This window comes from Felis catus, chromosome C1, assembly GCF_018350175.1.
Source record: "Felis catus isolate Fca126 chromosome C1, F.catus_Fca126_mat1.0, whole genome shotgun sequence".
NCBI lineage: Eukaryota > Metazoa > Chordata > Mammalia > Carnivora > Felidae > Felis > Felis catus.
In genome coordinates, this window is record NC_058375.1 from 215200629 (window position 1) to 215218538 (window position 17910).

The following is a 17910-nucleotide window of genomic DNA, read 5'->3' on the forward strand; positions in this document are numbered from 1 at the left end:
TTTTAATTGAGCAACTTTATTCAAATAATTTCGATACCGAGAACTCAGAGTCATTTCAGTGGGACCAATTTCACGGAAATTTGCTTTGAAGGGCAGGGAAGTGAAGCCAAGTCTCACATATTCTTGAGGATTAAAACAAAAAACAAAAAACTCACACACGTAAAGGAGAAGAGGGACAAAAGTCTAAAAGAAGTTGGCTATATACTTCTCCAGCTTTGAATTTTTCGAATACAAAATCACTTTTCTCTTCCATCTTGACAGACGTGTTGTTCTTTCCTTTAGAAAAAGAAAAAAAAAGTGACAAGGGAAATGATTTCAGTACAATTCCACTAGAATTCCCAAGCCACCGAAAGCTGGACTGTTTTATATTTATTCCACTGCCTACATGTAAATATTGGTGGGTCCACTAGAGAAAATGCCACCACACTGAATAAACAGCGTAAGGGAGGTAAAGACCCACCCGAAGGCAATGCCCCTGGGCAGGCGGGTGAGCCAGTCGTTACGCCCACTGGCTTCAAATCCTGGCCCAGCCTCGAATGTGAGTGTGGACTCAGGAGTCCTGAGGCTTCAGCTACATTCGCTTATTTGTAACCTAAGACACAGAACCTGCCTGCTGCCTGACAGCGATCTCATCAGAGGGTTCCTGGGCGGGTTAAGGCAGACGGGTGTAAAGAAGGTTCCACACAGAAAGCACTCACACGTTAGCCATTCAAATTCCTTCTGTAGTCACAGCTCAGGAAGATGTGGTCCCTTCCCTTAAGACATTTATGATTTAAGTAGGGAGAGAAGAAAAATATGGAAATGGTGAAGTATGTATCACGGGTTCAGACGGAACTGCGAAAGGCCCCCGGGGGCGGCCACCGCGACTTATCAAATTCCAGGGGAGCCGGGAGGACCCCACGGAGGGCTGAGTTCTCCCCGTGCTTCACTGCTGGGCACACAAGGCATGGCTCATGGCCGTGACCTTGGTGTCTGCTCCATGTGGCCCTTGATGGGCAGGTGAATGAGAGGCGGGGCGGGGGGGGGGGGTGGTTCCCGAGGTGGGAAGCAGGGGTCGGGTGCAGCTGAGGCACAAGAGGTGGGGGCAGTGACCCCGCTGCACTGGCCGGGCCAGCGGGCAGCTGACCTGCCGGCAAACCTGGGGACAAGGTGGGAAAGCCACAGAGGTGAGCCCGAGGGGCACAACACGTAGAGAACAGGTCAGGAGGGTGCGTGTGAGCGGGTGCAGGCCTAGACAAGCAGGGCCGGAGGGACAAGGGCGCTCTGACAGGTCGGGGCTGGGCCACCTCGGGCACGGCTCTCACTTGAGGAGCTGCCTTCGGTGAAAACCAACCCCCTCTCAGCTGAGAAGGAAGGTCAGGTGCCCCCCAAGTGCCTGCCACGGTCCCCGAAAGCCTCAACCCCACAGGACTCGGAATGGGGCTCCGCGCTGCCCTGCAGGTGGCCTGGCCCGAGACGGGCGCAGGCAAGGAGCCCGAGGCCCGGACAAAAGGGGAAGAGCCAGCCACCCGGCAGACAGACGACTCGGCCCTCGGCGGGGCCTCCTGGGGCGCAGGCCGCTCTCCCGGTCTGGGAGACTCCCCACTTTGCTCCAGCTCCACATTGGGCCTCACCCGAGGTCCCTGACCTCAATCCTTGACCAGAAAGACCAATTACAAGGCGGGTCCGCTTCACCTGACGAAGGCTACCTCGTAGTTAGGGCCACAGGACGTGTGGTGCCTGCGGAGCCAGACTGCAGGCTGAGAAAACAGGGGCAGCCGAAGACCGCGGAAGCGAGAGGACAAAGGAACGGACCATGATTCTGACCTTGATGAAGCGGTCAGCCAGCTTCAATGCCGGCTTCCTGGGCTCATTCGGGGGCGGGGGGGGGGGGGTGCGTCTTCCTCACCCAGCCCCATTTGTAGCCAAAGCACCCGCGGTTTTTGGAAATACCTGCCGAGAGGGGAGCCACGTGGGTCTGAACACTGAGAAGCGCGAGTGGGCAAAGGCAGGGCAGGAGCAATGGGGTCACTGAGGGGCGGGGACAGTGACAACTCAGGGCTCATCGGGGCTCATCTGGGAGAGGAACGCACTGTCCCCTGGGATGGGTCACAGGACAAACAGGCACAGGTGGAAAAGGAGAACACGGACACTCAGGGCAGAGGAGGCCCATCTGAACGACCGCCGAGGGGGCCGGCCATCCGCACGGGGTGAGGAGGGGAGAGGAAACCTCACCACCAATGCATTAAACCCCACACGTGCACCCGTCAGAAGAGCCGCATCGTCCGGGACCCCGGCTCGCAGACCCACCAAGTGCACGCCGGAAGGCCCGGAGCTCACGAGATGAAGTCTAACAGCCCGCGGTGACCCGTCCCACCTCACCGCCACTGGAGAAAGCAGAGTGGCGCTCGTACGTGCAAACCTGACCTCGGTGATCTGTGCAAACGCAAGTGTAGGCCGAGGTGGGACGGCCCAGGTGCACCTCAAAGCCCAGCACGGATACCGTGGCCCCGGCGGGCCGCCCCCGCTCCGGACCCACTAGGGAATCCAGAAGTACAAGGAAAGGCACTGCCTCCAGATCAGTTCTGCTCTACGACAGCTGTTTTCTGAGTGAGACCAGGAGAGGTCGGGAACGACAGTGTGACAAGGACAGACCGAGCCCTCCTGAGGCTTTTCAGAGAAGTCCCCTAAATGCATCCCAGGGGAAAACGTGTAAAACATTCCCTGTAAGGACATGTCCAGCCCCACCATGATGCATCTCACACAGGGACATGTGCTTGATCGACATGCTGATTTCAGCGGAAGGAAAAGAATCTGGGAGAGGGTTTGGAAAACGAACACAGAAGCATCCTGTCGTAAAACACCGACATTCAACGAACGGGAACGCACCTTTTTTTCTCAGCTGGGCTGTGAGGAGACGACCTCTCCCCCGGCCTTGGGATGGGCTGGCCCACCACTCTCGAGGAATCCTGGGAACTGGCCCACCGTCCACACAGCACAGAATCTGATAATCGGCGTCTCTTTGGAGGGGACCGAAGGCCCCTAGCGGCAGTGAGCACAAGGCATGTTAATGGCTGAGCCTCGGTGGCGGTTAAGCGCAGTGGACGTTCTATACTCTGCTGGGGTGACGCCGACAGCTTTGGGGGACTTTGGAAGCCAGAGTCTGGGTTTAATTTTCCTAAGGTGCCTCTCTGATACCGAACTTCCAAACTTGCTTTATCTGGACATGCTCCAACGCGTAAAAGTGCCTTCGTCCGCGGAGGCGATTGTTGGCAATACTTTTGATGAAGCTTGTCAAATTTTTCTTTGATTTCCTTGTAACGATCTCGGCCACAGCTTAGAGGCTGCACCCCTGCTACTGAAGTAGGTCTGTTGGGTGAGGCGGACTTTCTAAGTGTTCCAAGACTATTGTTTCCCTGAAAAAGGAGTGTCTGCTCAGAGCGGCGTGGGCCCTGCACGGGGCTGGTCTCTGGAAGCGGGGGAGGGGAACCCCTTCTCTGCAGGCATCTCCCTGCTCCCCTGGCTCGATCGCCCAGCTCTTCAAAGGCCTCATTGAACCTCTTAGCTTCTGCTGTGCCGAAAGTTCCACTGAGCCTGCGGGTTTCGAAGCCCCGGGGGCCACGAGGGCTCGCTGGACCACCCCTGTACACGTCCACGGCCGAGGATTCCGGGAGGGAAGTCAGGACGGGCTGCTTCCGGGGACTGGGGCAATACTCCTGATGAAGCTTATCAAATCTGATTTCAATTTCCCTGTAATGATTCCCTCGCTTGCCTGGGAGTATTCTTGGTCTGGAAACGATTTTTACAGGGGAAATTAACCATTTTAAGGCCTTGTATCTATTCTTCTGATCCAGATGACACACTGCACGGGAGTCTCCATAAGGCAACAAAGAACGCCCCTGGGGTGTTAAACTCCTTAACTCCTTAAACTCTTTCCAACTGGGACCCCATTTAAGGACTTGGGATTTGTTTACTTCGAGAAAAGCCTTGTCCAGTTTTAAGCCCGTCTTCTGGCCAGAGGCGTCCAGTACGTTCTCGCAATCTCTTAAGGCGCCCCTGTCCCTCCCTGGCCCGGCACGGACTGGGAGCCTCTCCTGGGAAGCCCTGTGAGGGCGCCTGCCGCCTCGGCAATGAGTCCTGTTCACTCTGCTCCTGGAGCATCTCCTCCTCGAGCTCCAGTTGTGAAGGACAAACGAGGTTTTGGTGGAGATGATACAGGACGGCTTTGCGCTCAGCAGCAGGCTCATTGAGTGCAGCATGCCCGCGTACAGGTCGCTGATGGTCACGTCACAGATGTCGTCGGGCTCGAAGGACAGGCTGCTTGAGAAGCTGTGCCCCCCGGTCCCTTGTAACGAGACACTGTCACTTCTAGGCACCACGGCCAGGTCTGCTGAGCAGGGGCGTGAAGCCGGCTTCACTGGGCCACCAGGGCTCTCTCCGGACACACGGCCACGGCGTCCTGGAGGGAAACACACAGAGTAAAGTGTTACCGTTCAAGACGGTCCATCTGCAGAGACCACAGAACGAAAAGGGTGGATCGTGATGACAATTCAAAGAACAAGAGAAAAAACTCCACGAAAACGTGAGAATAGATTCTCCTCCGAGATTTCTTTCTAGTTATCAAACTCTAATTCCAACTTTCCACCCCAGCTTCCCCAAAGGGGTCTTCCTCCCCCGTGTGATGGTTTACACGTTGGATGCCCTTTCAAAGTCTAATTAGAAACCCAACAATTACGCCGATTACCTGTGGGGACAGGTGACGGAGGCAGAGGACTCCTGAATATGCCTCTTCGTACAGCTTTGACCTTCACACCATGTTAAATGTTTTATAGATTAAAAAAAATAAAATTAAACCGGGGCGCCTGGGTGGCTCAGTCGATGGAGCGTCCAACTTCAGCTCAGGTCATGATCTCACGGTTTGTGAGTTCAAGCCCCATGTCGGGCTCTGTGCTGACAGCTCGGAGCTTGGAGCCTGCTTCCGATTTTGTATCCCTCTCTCTCTGTCCCTATCCCCCTCATGCTCTGTCTCTTTCTCTCAAAAATTAATAAATGTTAAAAAAAAATTTAAATAAATAAATTAAATTAAACCAACAAGGATAAGGAGAACTCTAGAAGTGAATAGAAAAAAAAAAGAAAAGAGAAAAAAAAAGAACCCAAGTGCGTATCGAAGTGATGACAACGGAAAGAGAAAAAAGGATCTGAGTGACTTTGAACACAATCCTCTGAACGTGCACCCTTGGTGGGATACTGTCTGAGCATCCAAGAGCTGCTCAGGACTCCTGAACCTTCTTCAGCAGACTGGCAAGCATGTGGCAGCAGGGGCCGTGGTTCCGAAATCAGTCCGCACTGCACGACGAACCTAATGAGCGCAGGACTTTGGTGCTGGCAACACCTGTGGGGTCAAGGTCATGGTGGGGGGACAAAGTGCTCAAAAACAGACAGGACAGGCAGGCCAGAGGTCAGGGAAGCCAGCACGAAGGGCTCCTGCAGGCTGATCTGGGACAACTGGGCATCAGTGGCTACTAATATGTGAATTAAAAAAAAAAAAAAAAGCCCAGGGGTTCTTATTGATTCTAGAAAAAAATTGTTTTTAAAAAGTGAAAGCATGTGGGGATAAAGGAAGGAACAGAATTAGGGCACGAAGGGACTCGGCGTTTGCTTACGGAAGGATGCCAACAGGCGCACACGGAAGGAACGGCCAAGCCAGGGAAGGGTTTGCGGGCGGGGACGCAGGCGGGAGTCGTGGCCTGGCGCCGAAGCCTCGGGGTGGGGTTTGCGGGGACCCAGGTGACGGGCACCCGCAGACGATGCCAAGGAGAGGGCACTTCTGTAGTGAGAAACCTAGCGGGTCCTTCCTTAGCTAAGTGGCCAGGCTCATGCGTCACCAACAACGGGACAGAGTGACGTGATGTCCTGAGAGAACACACCGTCGCCTGGGCAGCATTTTTGCCAAAAGTGTTTAACATGCACTTAACCTTAGAGGAAACCACCAGAGAAGTAAATTGAGGGACGTGCTGCAACACTACCGGCGGCCGGGACTACTCGGGAAAGTCGTGATAGGAAGGTGCCCACAGAGACAGAGCTCGGCGAGGAGCTTTCTGGACTGCGGTGCGGGAAACGACTAGGCCCTGGCATGTGCCCCGCCCGCCGCAGCCGCGTCCCTGGGCCTAGGAGACCTGCAAGCACTTAAGGAGAACACGTATGTGACTGCAGATGACGTGCACGGTGTGCGTATGTCCGTGTGTGCGTGTGTGTGCACGTGCGGGGGTGCTGGGTGCGTGTGCGTGGGCGCTGGGTGTGCAGGGGACGGAGAGGCAACTGCGACAACAGGTCGACTGTCAAATAAACGCGAGCGGAGGGCGTAGGAATCCTGTGTTTCCGGAGAGTCAAAAACTTTCACCGCAGTAGGTTGAGCTGAAGAGCTAACCAGCAATTAGCGCGCTGGAGTCCCAGGGGAAACAAGCAGTTTGCCGACTACACAGGAGGTTTCGCCTGTTAGGTGCTGGTGTCTCGAACAGTCTATGTCAAGCACACGAGAGGGTGCCCAGCGGTAGGGGCGCCGCGACCCTGCCAACAGCGATCGGGAGGCGGTTCACGCAGTTTCTGCGTCGCACTTACCAGGGGCAGGCCCGGCAGGCGAGGCCAGGGGAGGGCTCAGTGTCACGCGTGCGTCCTCTCCACCTCCGTCACCAGTACACTGAAAACGAAGCCGGCGATGTGAACACGTGTCGACTCTGGGCGCCCTCAGACGCCCCCCCGTCGCGGTGCCGAGCCCCGCGGGTCGGTGAGGTCGGCTGCTCCTCCCCGACGCAGCGGCCGCGGCCTCCGGCAATGGTGGGGGGAGGTGTCTTAGTAAACTCTGGGAGCTTGGCCCACGTGACCTCCAGGCTACCCCCCCCCCCCATGCCCTCCTGCTGCTCCAGGTTAAAGGGAAAAGCCGTTCCCGGTACCCCCACCAAATCAACAGGCCTCAGACCCAGCGTCCTCGCCGGTCAGCAGCACAGTAAGGAAACGTCTATGCTCCTGTTTGCTGCCTTTGAGATAAAGTAGTCAGTCATCCCACGAGTACCTCCTACTTATGTGACATGAAGATGTTTTCTTTATGGGAAGACGTGACAGAAACTAGGGTTGGCACCCTTGCTCTGTCGGTCACGCTCTGGGAGCCCCGCGCGCTCCACAGCAAGGTGACCGTGTACAGGGTGGAAATGGGGAGAAGTGGGGCGGTGGGAGCAATCCTTCCCCAGAGGGTGGGGCCCCCTACGTTTCTGTGAGCGCCCCTCCCAGAACAGTGGGCGACGGAGGGCGCACCCCCCGGGTTTCCTCGACCGCCCCCGCAAGGCGAGCGTCCGTCCGCAAGCCTGGGAGAGAAACGGTTGGGAAGCAATTGCTCCAAAGGCTCCTTACAGGCTCCACGGAGAGCGAACAAAAACCTGATTAACCCACCTCGGTGTATCGCTAGGTTATGATTCAATCATATGGAGACACGTCCTGGGAAACACATTACCTCTAAACACCCTTCATCCTGTAGCAATACATCCACTTGGGTCAAGTACTTCCTTCGTAACTCATTTTTCAAAGGGCTCCAGGGCTCTGCAGGCTGACACAAGAGAGAATCAGTGTTCTTGAGAGCTTTTGGGTCCGGATGAGCTCTCAGATTCTCGAGCAAGTTCACTAATTACACGTGGGTAAATGAAGCCCCTCGAAGTCAGTTTTCACTCCTCGCTGTTAGCGGTGCAAAGTGGGCCCGCCCCTCTGAAAATCCACCTGACCCAGAAACCCAACTTTAGACAATTCATCCAGTGGCAACAATCCCAAAGTAAAAAGACAAAAAACCCCCCAAAACACAAAAATCACCCTCATAAGCCTGTTGGGAGGTGTGTGATGGCATTGCTAGGAAACAGTTTAAAACCATCTGAATATTCTTGGGTGAGTTCAGGACTCAATTATTAGAATTAGTCCCAATCAGTGTGCTCACAGGAAAGGACATTCAGCACTCTGGCTCAGGAGGCAGGCCCCCCATTCCCTTCCTGCCCACGCCCTGGGGACAGGGGGCTCTTGACCCTCACTCTCTGCACCTCAGTGGCTGCAGACCAGGGATAACACACACGCACACTGTTCAGGAAGTTCTTTACATCTGGGGCCACCTAGCCCTGCACCACCGCCCCCCCCCCCCCATAATGCTCCAAAACGTACAGCCTTCCCCCCGGACCCCTGTCACTACCTTATTTAGTTAGACGCCACAGGTCACACATTGGGTGTTTGGGCAAATTCTTCACAAAAAGAGCAGTTTTCGAGAAAAGCCACACACAACAGCCATTCTAGCGTCTGACCCTGGGGCCAGGAAAGACCCCCCAGCAGACTGCGTTCTTTGTGTGTTCCCGTGCATCCCACTGGAAGGAAGGGGAGATGAGACCCAGTCGGGGGAAGAGGAGACAGGTGGTTCCCGGGACCACGGGGGCACCCTGGGAGACACCGAACAATGGCCTGATCTCGTGACCTCGTGGACTAAATGGGCTTCCAAGGGCTGACCTGGAAATACTTCCTAGAAACACCTTCCTTATGACATTGTCTCTTCGGGCAAAGACCAACTTAGAGCCTAACTTTCAACACAGCGTGCTCGATCAAGGGTACTGGGCACACCGTGAACTGTGACTGTTCCGTCTGCACAGGGAACACCACCCGACATATATGTGAGTTCAGGAAATCCGGCTTGAACCGGGGGCGGTAAGGGCTGCCACGCGCCAGCTGGAAGGAGGCCCCTGCTGCCTTGAGGGATGTGAAGGGAGGACCAGAGACGGGAGGGGTGGTGTCAGCAAAGGGTGAGCCTCCCAAGAGGATTTCAAAAAAGACACCGGAAATGAGGACACACACACGCACCCCAAGCCCTGGCTCGGTCCCTTCGTCACAAAGGGCAGGTCTTACCATGAAGGTCCCAGCAGCTACATCTTCCGGACACAAAGACGCATCATCACCGCTTTTTGAATCTAAAAGCAAAAAAAAAGGAAATCTCAATCAGAATTTTACTTATTAAAATATTTTTAAATTTTTATTTATTTTTGAGAGAGAGAGAGAGAGAGACAGACAGAGTGTGAGTGGGGGGAGGGGCAGAGAGAGAGGGAGACACAGAATCCAGAGCAGGTTCCAGACTCTGAGCTGTTAGCACAGAGCCTGACACGGGGCTTGAACTCACGAACCGTGAGATCATGACCTGAGCTGAAGTCGGACGCTTAACCAACTAAACCCCCAGGCACCCCAAGAATTTTAAAGAAAGCTTGCGTTTTGCTCTCAAGAATAGTTTTTACACCCCTCGAGTATGTTCTAGGGCGCTCCCTTTAATAAGGACACAGCCATCTGTCGCTGTCCTGATTATCAGTAATGCAACAAATGCATCAGAACAGGAACACGCCTCAGGGGGTAGAGGCCAGGGAAGCAGCTTTCTGTCACGTTGAGCTCCTTCGGTGGCTTCTGGTCCTCGGAGCTGGGTCGCTCTAGCCCAGCACCGTCCCAGTCTGTGATGGCAGAAAGTTCCCTACCTGCCGCCCGGTACGGCAGCCACCGGCCACGTGTGGCTCGTGAGGCACATAAATAAAATTTTCCATTTGATTTAACTTTCAGTTCCTCTGACTCGCCACAGGAGGCTGGAGCCACCACACTGGACAGTGCAGCTCTAGGATAAACATTTCTAGTTATTTTGAGCGGTCCAGAAACTCACGGACCTAAGGATCTGTGGGGCCAAAATCTCGATCAACACCAGTCAACAGATAACGCCTGTGAATAAACACCTTCCTTAAGGTCTAATTCTACCCTGAATGACCGCCGGTTTTCCCCGTGGGACTCAACCCATTTTACAGACGGCTAGAGCAGGCAAGGTGCCGGACGAGGGCTGGGGAGAGCGGACAGAGGCTGCAGGTCAGGGCCGGCAGGAGATGGGGGTTCAGGACCAGTTACAAACCTGTCTACCCAGCTGGCTAACTGCTACCAGGAGGAGAGCCGGTGTAGACAGCTTGGGTGAAAGTGGGGGGGTCTGTTCTGATGGCAGGTGTCAGCAGGGGCGGGGTTGGTACCGTGGGGGTGCGGTGGGGCACGGGGGCAGAGCCGCACAAGGGACGGTGGGAGGCAAAGGCACAGGAGGGGGACGTCTTGGGTATGAGGAGGGCAGGAGGGGCTGGGTGTCTGGCTCAGTGTACAGGGAAGACGGTGGTAGGCCTTGAGCCAATAGGAATCCTGCTAGGTGGACCTTTCCAGTTTAGATTTGCCGAGTTCAGACAAAGTCTTCAAGAAGAGAGGCTGACAGGCAGTAAACACATGCAGACTGGGTCTGGGATGGGGGTTCCACCAGAGAGAGGGGCTCAGACCAATCTCAAGAAAGGGCATCCAGTGGAGAGGGGAGTTAAGAGGGGCTGGGAAGGAAGAAAACCCAGCAGGCACAGGGCCACGGGCCAATTACAGGATTTCCAGAAGCTTCAAACGCCACCAACAGGGCAATGGGATAGAAGCCACAGAATGCCAGTGGGAGTCGCCAGTGGGGGAGGCTGGGACCACGGGGAGTTACGCCTTCCCGATGGAGCCCGGAGCCTGCACAGAACTGGCGGAAGAGAGCGTAGCAGTGGAGCAGGGCATCGGCTGTAAGTTTGTTCGAGAAGGGAAGTGACCCATGGCAGGTGGCTACAGAGGGACACGGGACCGGGAGAGCCGTGAACTCTGTTCCGTGTGCTTAAGGTGGAACCTGAGCACGTTCAAACAGATGCATCCAGGGCAGACAGAGACACCAGAGAGAGAAAGATGGTGATGACAGACTCCCCGGAAAACAGGCTGGGTTGGGGTTTGGGCAGCAAAACGTTCTGTAGAAGTCAGCAGTTCAGGGGCACCTGGGGGGGCTCAGTCGGTTAAGCTTCCGACTTCAGCTCAGGTCATGATCTCACGGTCCGTGAGTTCGAGCCCCGCGTCGGGCTCTGTGCTGACGGCTCAGAGCCTGGAGCCTGCTTCGGATTCTGTGTCTCCCTCTCTCTCTGCCCCTCCGCGACTTGTGCTCTCTCTCTCTGTCTCCCAAAAATGAATAAATGTAAAAAAAAAAAAAAAAGTCAGCAGTTCAAACACGGCCTGCACGGCAAATCTGGCGTTTCATTATATTTTTGACATTAATTTTTTTACGGAGGGGGCAATAAGTTAAAAACTGATGGGAGGGCGTATGTCCACTACTCAAGAACGCTCGAGCACTGTTTCTGTGTAGGTGCCACGGACATAACAGCAAGACAGCTCCTTTGGGGAGTGCAGACAGTAGCGACAGGCACTTTAAGATGCTCCCACTTTTAAAAAAGCCTTGGAAAAAGTCATCGTGAGGAATCTGGGCTTTAAATGCCATCACAGGGACGCATGTCCCTCCCGACCCCAATTCCTAGAGCAGGGACACTCACCCACTCCCAGGACTCGTGTGCTGGGCTCAGGAAGCGCCAGGCCTCGGGCTTCGGCTTCCGCGGGGTCACCGCCGCTCCTGCTGTCTGGGGCATCCTCGAAAGTCTTCACCGGGGAGTCCTCGAAAGCATGGAAGTGGATAAAGACACGCTTGATTCAGTGAGAACACATTTCAAGCCACCGTAACAAACCTACACTCCTTCCTTTAGCATATGAGAGAGCAGGGGTCTCATAGGCCTCTCTTCTGGTACAGGTTGTGAGTTTGAGTCCTGCATCGGGCTGTCAGTGCAGGGCCTGCTTTGGATCCTCTGTCCCAGTTCCTCTCTCCCTGTCCCTCCCCTCGTTCTCTCTCTCAAAAATTAAAGATAAAAACTAATAAATAAGTAAGTAAATAAGTGTGACTGAATTATACAATGGATGATGAAAAGAAATGACCACAGTGTATAGTATGTAAAGAAGAAGGGGTAAAAATATGTGTATTATAGGCGGGAATTACATTATACGAAAATATCATCAGTGACTATAGGAGTCAGGTTGATTTTAATGGTTGTATGTATTTCTAACGTTTGTACGACCAAACGTATTATGGGTGTGATTCAAATAATCAGGAAGAAATTTTATTTCAGAACTGCTGTTCCTTGCCTTGGAACCCTAACCCTGACGTGTTCGTTCTGGGGTACAGGCTTCTGGGCTGGGAGGCAGTCGTTAAGGGAATTCTAGACATCTCTGCAAAAAAATGACGGTAGCAAGACTCCGTGGGTCTCCCAGGAGGCGGGCAGGCTGTATCGGCACCTCCCGTGAACATGACAGGCCGAGGTGCCCCAGCATCAGTGGACACATCCGGGAGAAACCACACAGTGTTTTGGAAAACAGCTCCATGCGGAAAGAAGCGTGACCCTGTACCCTCTCCCTACTCTCTTCCCCTTGCAGAAGAGAAAGGAGGCATGTTTCTTTCCTCAAAGGAACTGGGTTGGGGCTTTTCTGTAAAGGACCCAACAAACTAAGCTCACAGATGCAGCTAAGGCTGGGGCAGGGGCAGGGGCTGGGGCAGGGGTGGGAGCAAGGGCAGGGGCAGCAGCAGGGGCAACTTTCTCCCACTGGCCAGCCCTGCACGTGGGGCTGTTGTCAAGAACCCCTTGGCCTACAGCAGAGGAAACGGGGCAGAAAGGGCTTAAACATCAACGCGGCTCCTCCTGCTACCTGACGAGCAACAGGAGAAAAACTTCTCAGCAAATCCTTAGAGGAAAAGGGGAGAGTTCAGGTGAGAAAGACCTAGAACAGAAGCCCCGTGGCGACCTCGGTGCAGTCACAGCTAACCTATGCCTTTATTCACATCGATATTCCCGCACGGCGGCACATGGCAGCAATAAAAACGGACATTAAATACCTGGATTTGTTCTTTGTTTTTCTCCTTTACTAGTCCTCCACCCCAAATTCTCAATCCTTCAGAAGAGAAACGAGAGAAAAGTTACCGCTTAAACAATCCTGACCGCTGAGTGTCTGTTCAGTCTGCATTCAGAGAAAACCAACGTGATGGGCCAGAGAAAGACGTAATCTACGGAAACCAAGCCACGCTCCTGATACCTGTTGTTTCTCATCTTTGTGAGGCTGGAAGTCTTTTTTTTTTAAAATTAAGATTAGGGGCGCCTGGGTGGCTCAGTCGGTTGAGCGTCCGACTTCGGCTCAGGTCATGATCTCGCGGTCTGTAGGTTCGAGCCCCGCGTCGGACTCTGTGCTGGCGGCTCAGAGCCTGGAGCCTGTTTCAGATTCTGTGTCTCCCTCTCTCTCTGACCCTCCCCCGTTTGTGCTCTGTCTCTGTCTCAAAAAAGTAAATAAACGTTAAAAGATTTTTTTTAAATTAAGATTAGACAGGGGCTCCTGGGTGGCTCAGTCAGTTAAGCATCCAATTTCGGCTCAGGCCATGATCTCGCGGTCCGTGAGTTCGAGCCCCACGTCGGGCTTTGCGCTGACAGCTCAGAGCCTGGAGCCTGCTTCGGATTCTGTGTCTCTCTCTCCCTCTGCCCCTCCCCTGCTCATGCTCTGACTCTCTCTGTCTTTCAATAGTAAATAAACCTTAAAAAAAATTAAGATTAGACAGAAATCTGTCATTAATGGAAATCTCCTACCTAGGAGGCAGATTATCCAATTCCGTCATTAAGCCACAGAGTTAAGCAGAAACAAGGAACACACATGTGCCAAGTGCTGTACTCAAAATATATTTATTGAGAGCAATCTATATACTATGTATAGACTGGAAGCACTTTCTGAGGGCAATCTAGATGTCTAGAACAAAGCCTAAGCGCAGGGTAAACACGGAGATTAGGAGTCCTGCCCCTTACTCGTTAGCAGAACCGGGGCAAGAATACTTAATCTCTCCCTAAACCTCCATTTGCCCCCCAGGTAAATTCAAGTGAACAAGAAGGGATCCTTGGGTTGAGATGGTTGCCAACGAGGAAACTAGCAAACGTTCACACACGGTGCTTACAATGCTCCAGGCTCTATTCTAAACACTTTCCAAGTACACCTCATTCAATGTCTACAACTCACCTGTACAGAACTCCTACTTTCCAAGTTCACTGGCCAGACGGAGACACAGAGGCAAGAAGTGGGTCCAGCAACCAGCCTGGGCTGCTCAGCCACGTGGTGGAGCCAGGCTGGGAACCCAGGGGAGTGACTCTCTGTGCTCCTGGCCACTGTGCCCTGTGGCCTTTCTGGAACAGAGTGAAGCCGAGCAAATGTGCTCTGTCAGGTCAAGGCTTTGCCAATTTGGCTAAGTGACATGGGGCTGTTTCCTGTTTGCTGCATCCTCTGCTAGGAAACCATGATCCTAAGGACAGCACCTACCCCAAAGGGCTGTTGAGAATCAAAAACACAAGACTCTCAGAAGCAAAGGGCACACCTTAGCTATCCACACAGGCGAACAACTATTCCTCCCCTCCTGTCCTCGTCATAATCGGTGTGGGAGTGTTAGCTCCGATCTACACCCTACGGCGTTGCCTTAAATCGGGAGTTTATGCTACAAGGGTGGTCAGCTAACCCTAATCACGGTGGCGCTCCCCTGAGTACCTCTCCAGGCTGAGCAACAGGACAGAGGAACTGTACTATCAGCAGCCGGGAGCTCGTTAGACCTACTCAATCTGCACCTAGCACCGATGCCAGAGGCCTCAGGGATCCGTTTTAACAGGCTGTTCTCATTAAACCGGAGTCAGAAGTGAGTTTCAGCAGTGAAGTTAGTGGTATTCTAGATACGTGGAGTGGCCAGACCACTCCTTGCGTAAACAGCGCATCAGCACATAGTGAATGAAGCCTGTTGATGGCACCCTGGGAACGATTCCTACCCCGCCCTGGGTCCTGCCTTCCGGTTAGATTTGTCATTGCCTGATGAGACCAGAGAGCAACAGAGGCCTGGAGCTGGACTATCTTAGCTTCTGTCTTCACAAACTTTTCACCCAAGGTGTGGCTGGGTCAGCTAAAAATGCAGAGAGCTAAAACTTTATTTAACTTCAGAAGCAGATCTTATGAAGCTTTTAGTGCCTGTCTGTCCAATGCAGGGCAGAACTGGATCTGAGATCTGCCTTCATTAGCAGGTCCTAATGAGTTGGTAATAAGACAGAGGGGGAGGAACTGACGTCACCCAGGGCAAACTTTCTTCACCCAGCTACCAAAGAGAATCCGGGAGATTTAAGTCAGCTTACAACATCAACCACTGAACGGAATGGCTCCTTCTCCCTATATTCAGGTCAAGTTCCAAGTACTCAGAATCTCAAGGAGGACAGCTAATACTCCAGGTCAAACAGGTCAAAAAGTAGTCAATAAGAGTGATTACAAGAGCCGGGCCTTGTTCCAAGAGCTTCACAAGGAGCTCCTGTAACTTACAACATCCCCATCAAGTAGATTATTACCATCTTCCCATTTGACAGGTGAAGAAACAGAGACACAGCCTTGGCTGTTAAAGCAACCAGCCCACAGGGTGCCTCGGGTGGCTCAGCTGGTTAAGTGTCCGACCTTGGCCCAGGTCATGATCTCCCGGCTTGTGAGTCTGAGCCCCATGTCGGGCTCTGTGCTGACGGCTCAGAGCCTGGAGCCTGCTTGGGATTCTGGGTCTCCCCTCCCTCTCTGTCCCTCCCCCTGTTGGCACTCTGTCTCTCTCTCTCTCTCTCAAAAATAAACTTAGAAAAAAATTACAACCCCCCCCCCCCCAAAACCAGAAAACATCCCAAACGGCCCAGACCAACAGGGTCAGACAGGGGGTATTTTTAACCAGCGTGTGTCTATGGATCAGCAGAATTCTGTTTTTAATAGGTAATTTAAAAAATAAGTAATTTATAGGCTCAAGGGAGCTAGGAATGTTTTAGTTCTTATTAGGCGGACAAAATTTTCACAAGAGAGCAGGGATAGCATTTCAAACTCTGGGACGACACTATCCTGTTCACACTGAACTGTGAACATTCAGAAGGGGGGGATGACTCCGTACCCTGGGGTGTCTCATAGGTCAGCGTGGACATCTGCACCAGCGGGGCATCCTCGAAGGGCTGGTTGTACTGCGGGAGAGAAAGGGGCATCCCCTCAGCTCCTAGGGCCGCGAGGAGGCCCTGACCCGGCTGAGGAGGCGCCAGCACAAGGCTGGAAGTCTGCAGGACCCCCCCAAACCCGCCTGCCTCCCTCTCGCCCCCAAACCACCTCCCCTGTCTACCCCAGCGCCCCCAATCCCGCTGCCTCCTCTCCACCCCCTCTCCCCTCCCCTTCCTACCCCGCTCCCCCACCTTCGGCCCCGCGCTCGGCCGCCTCCACCCTTACCCCAGCCCCCAGCCCCGTTTTCCCCCTTCCCCATCGCGCCCGGCCTCCCCGGCTCCAGCGGGCCGGTTGGGGGGCGGGGGGCCTACCTTTTCTATCAGCCGCTGCATGCGCGTCTGGAAGCGGCGGCGGCTGTCCCGGAGCTGCCACAGCAGCGCGTCCTCCCCCAGGGGCTCGCCCTCCATGGCTCGAAGAGACCCACACCCGACTCCAGCGGCAAGACGTACCGCGGCCCCTTGGGCGCCCCGGTTCAAATAACGACTCCCGCCCCCTCTGCTTGCCCTTCCGGCTTTCTATTGGCTGGCGAGGAGAGGCCGGGCGCTGATTGGGCGTTTCAAACGCGTGGCGCATCTTACTCCCGGCCAATCCGCGGCCGAGTTTCTGCCCCCGCCCCACCCGAGCCCGGTCCGGCCGCGGGGAGGAGGCGGTGGCGGGGGCGGGAGGTGTCCGCCACCGCGCATGGCTTAGGGCGATGGCCCGGTGGAACCGGCTACCGGTTGCGTTCCCGTTAATCGGCAGCGCCACTCGAGAACCCTGTGGAATTATGGGATTCCTCCGTTGTGCACCTGAGATGACTGGGTGACTTGTTGGGGGGCCGGGGTCTCGCGTCAGTGTGAGGACCTCTCTCACCCAGATGTTACCTGGCCAGTTTCCTCCCCTGGCCCCCCTCCGGGCCCCACGCAGTTACGACCCCGGGGCGGGGGAGGGAGGGTGCCCAAGAAAGACACCGCCAAATTACCAATGCAAAAGGAGGAGGAAAGTGACCATACGTTTAGGAAGAAATGCCATAAGTGTTATAGAATCCATATAGAAAATAAAATATTTTTATTGGAGCACCCGAACACATAAAGCAAATATTAACAGACCTGAAGGGAGAAAGACACAGCAGTACAATAATAGAGGACTTTAATATTCCACTCACATCAATGCATATGCCATCCAGACGCAAATCAATAAGGAAACATTGGCCTGCGTGAAGTGTTAGATCAGATGGATTTGGACACATACAAACAAAACCTTCCGTCCAAAAGCAACAATACACATTCTTCTCAAGTGCCCCTGGAACATTCTCTAGGACAGATGGTGTGTTAGGGCACAAAACCAGTCTTAATAAATTCAAGAAGATTGGGGCGCCTGGGTGGCGCAGTCGGTTAAGCGTCCGACTTCAGCCAGGTCACGATCTCGCGGTCCGTGAGTTCGAGCCCCGCGTCGGGCTCTGGGCTGATGGCTCAGAGCCTGGAGCCTGTTTCCAATTCTGTGTCTCCCTCTCTCTCTGCCCCTCCCCCGTTTGTGCTCTGTCTCTCTCTGTCCCAAAAATAAATAAACGTTGAAAAAAAAATTTAAATTCAAGAAGATTGAAATCATCAAGCATCTTTTCTTAATCACTGAAACTAGTAATCGATCACATGAAGAACACTGGAACATTCATAACTTTGAGCACCATTAGGTCCCTTGGATGGACTCTTCACCTCCTCTCAGCCCGCACCCCAATCCTATCAGGCCATTGGGTAGAAATTACGGGAGAAGTAGGGGGTGAGAACGGTGGGGCGCGTGGAGTGTAAGCGTCCAGGGAATATATCGTGAAGGGCACAGAGATGTGCTGCCTGGATCTGCCTTCAAGATGCCCGGGCTGCTGGAGGGCTGTCCACAGGTGCTTTCAGCTGGCAGCCTCTTCAGGAATCGCCTTGGTTGCAGAGAGCCCACGATCCATGGTGTGCAGCCCCA

The 17910-nt window shown here is 54.0% G+C and overlaps 1 protein-coding gene across 1 annotated transcript; it reads right to left on the reverse strand.

Moving 5' to 3' along the window:
* Positions 1-16446, reverse strand: HJURP (Holliday junction recognition protein). Its single transcript, XM_023257872.2, has 9 exons — positions 16275-16446; positions 15866-15932; positions 12779-12834; positions 11394-11511; positions 8902-8963; positions 7484-7576; positions 6598-6676; positions 2869-4438; positions 1-276 (listed from the first exon to the last, which is right to left on the reverse strand). The coding sequence occupies exons 1-9, from the start codon at positions 16368-16370 to the stop codon at positions 237-239; spliced, it is 2181 nt and encodes a 726-aa protein (XP_023113640.2). The 5' UTR covers positions 16371-16446; the 3' UTR covers positions 1-236.
* Positions 16447-17910: the final 1464 nt, after the last annotated feature.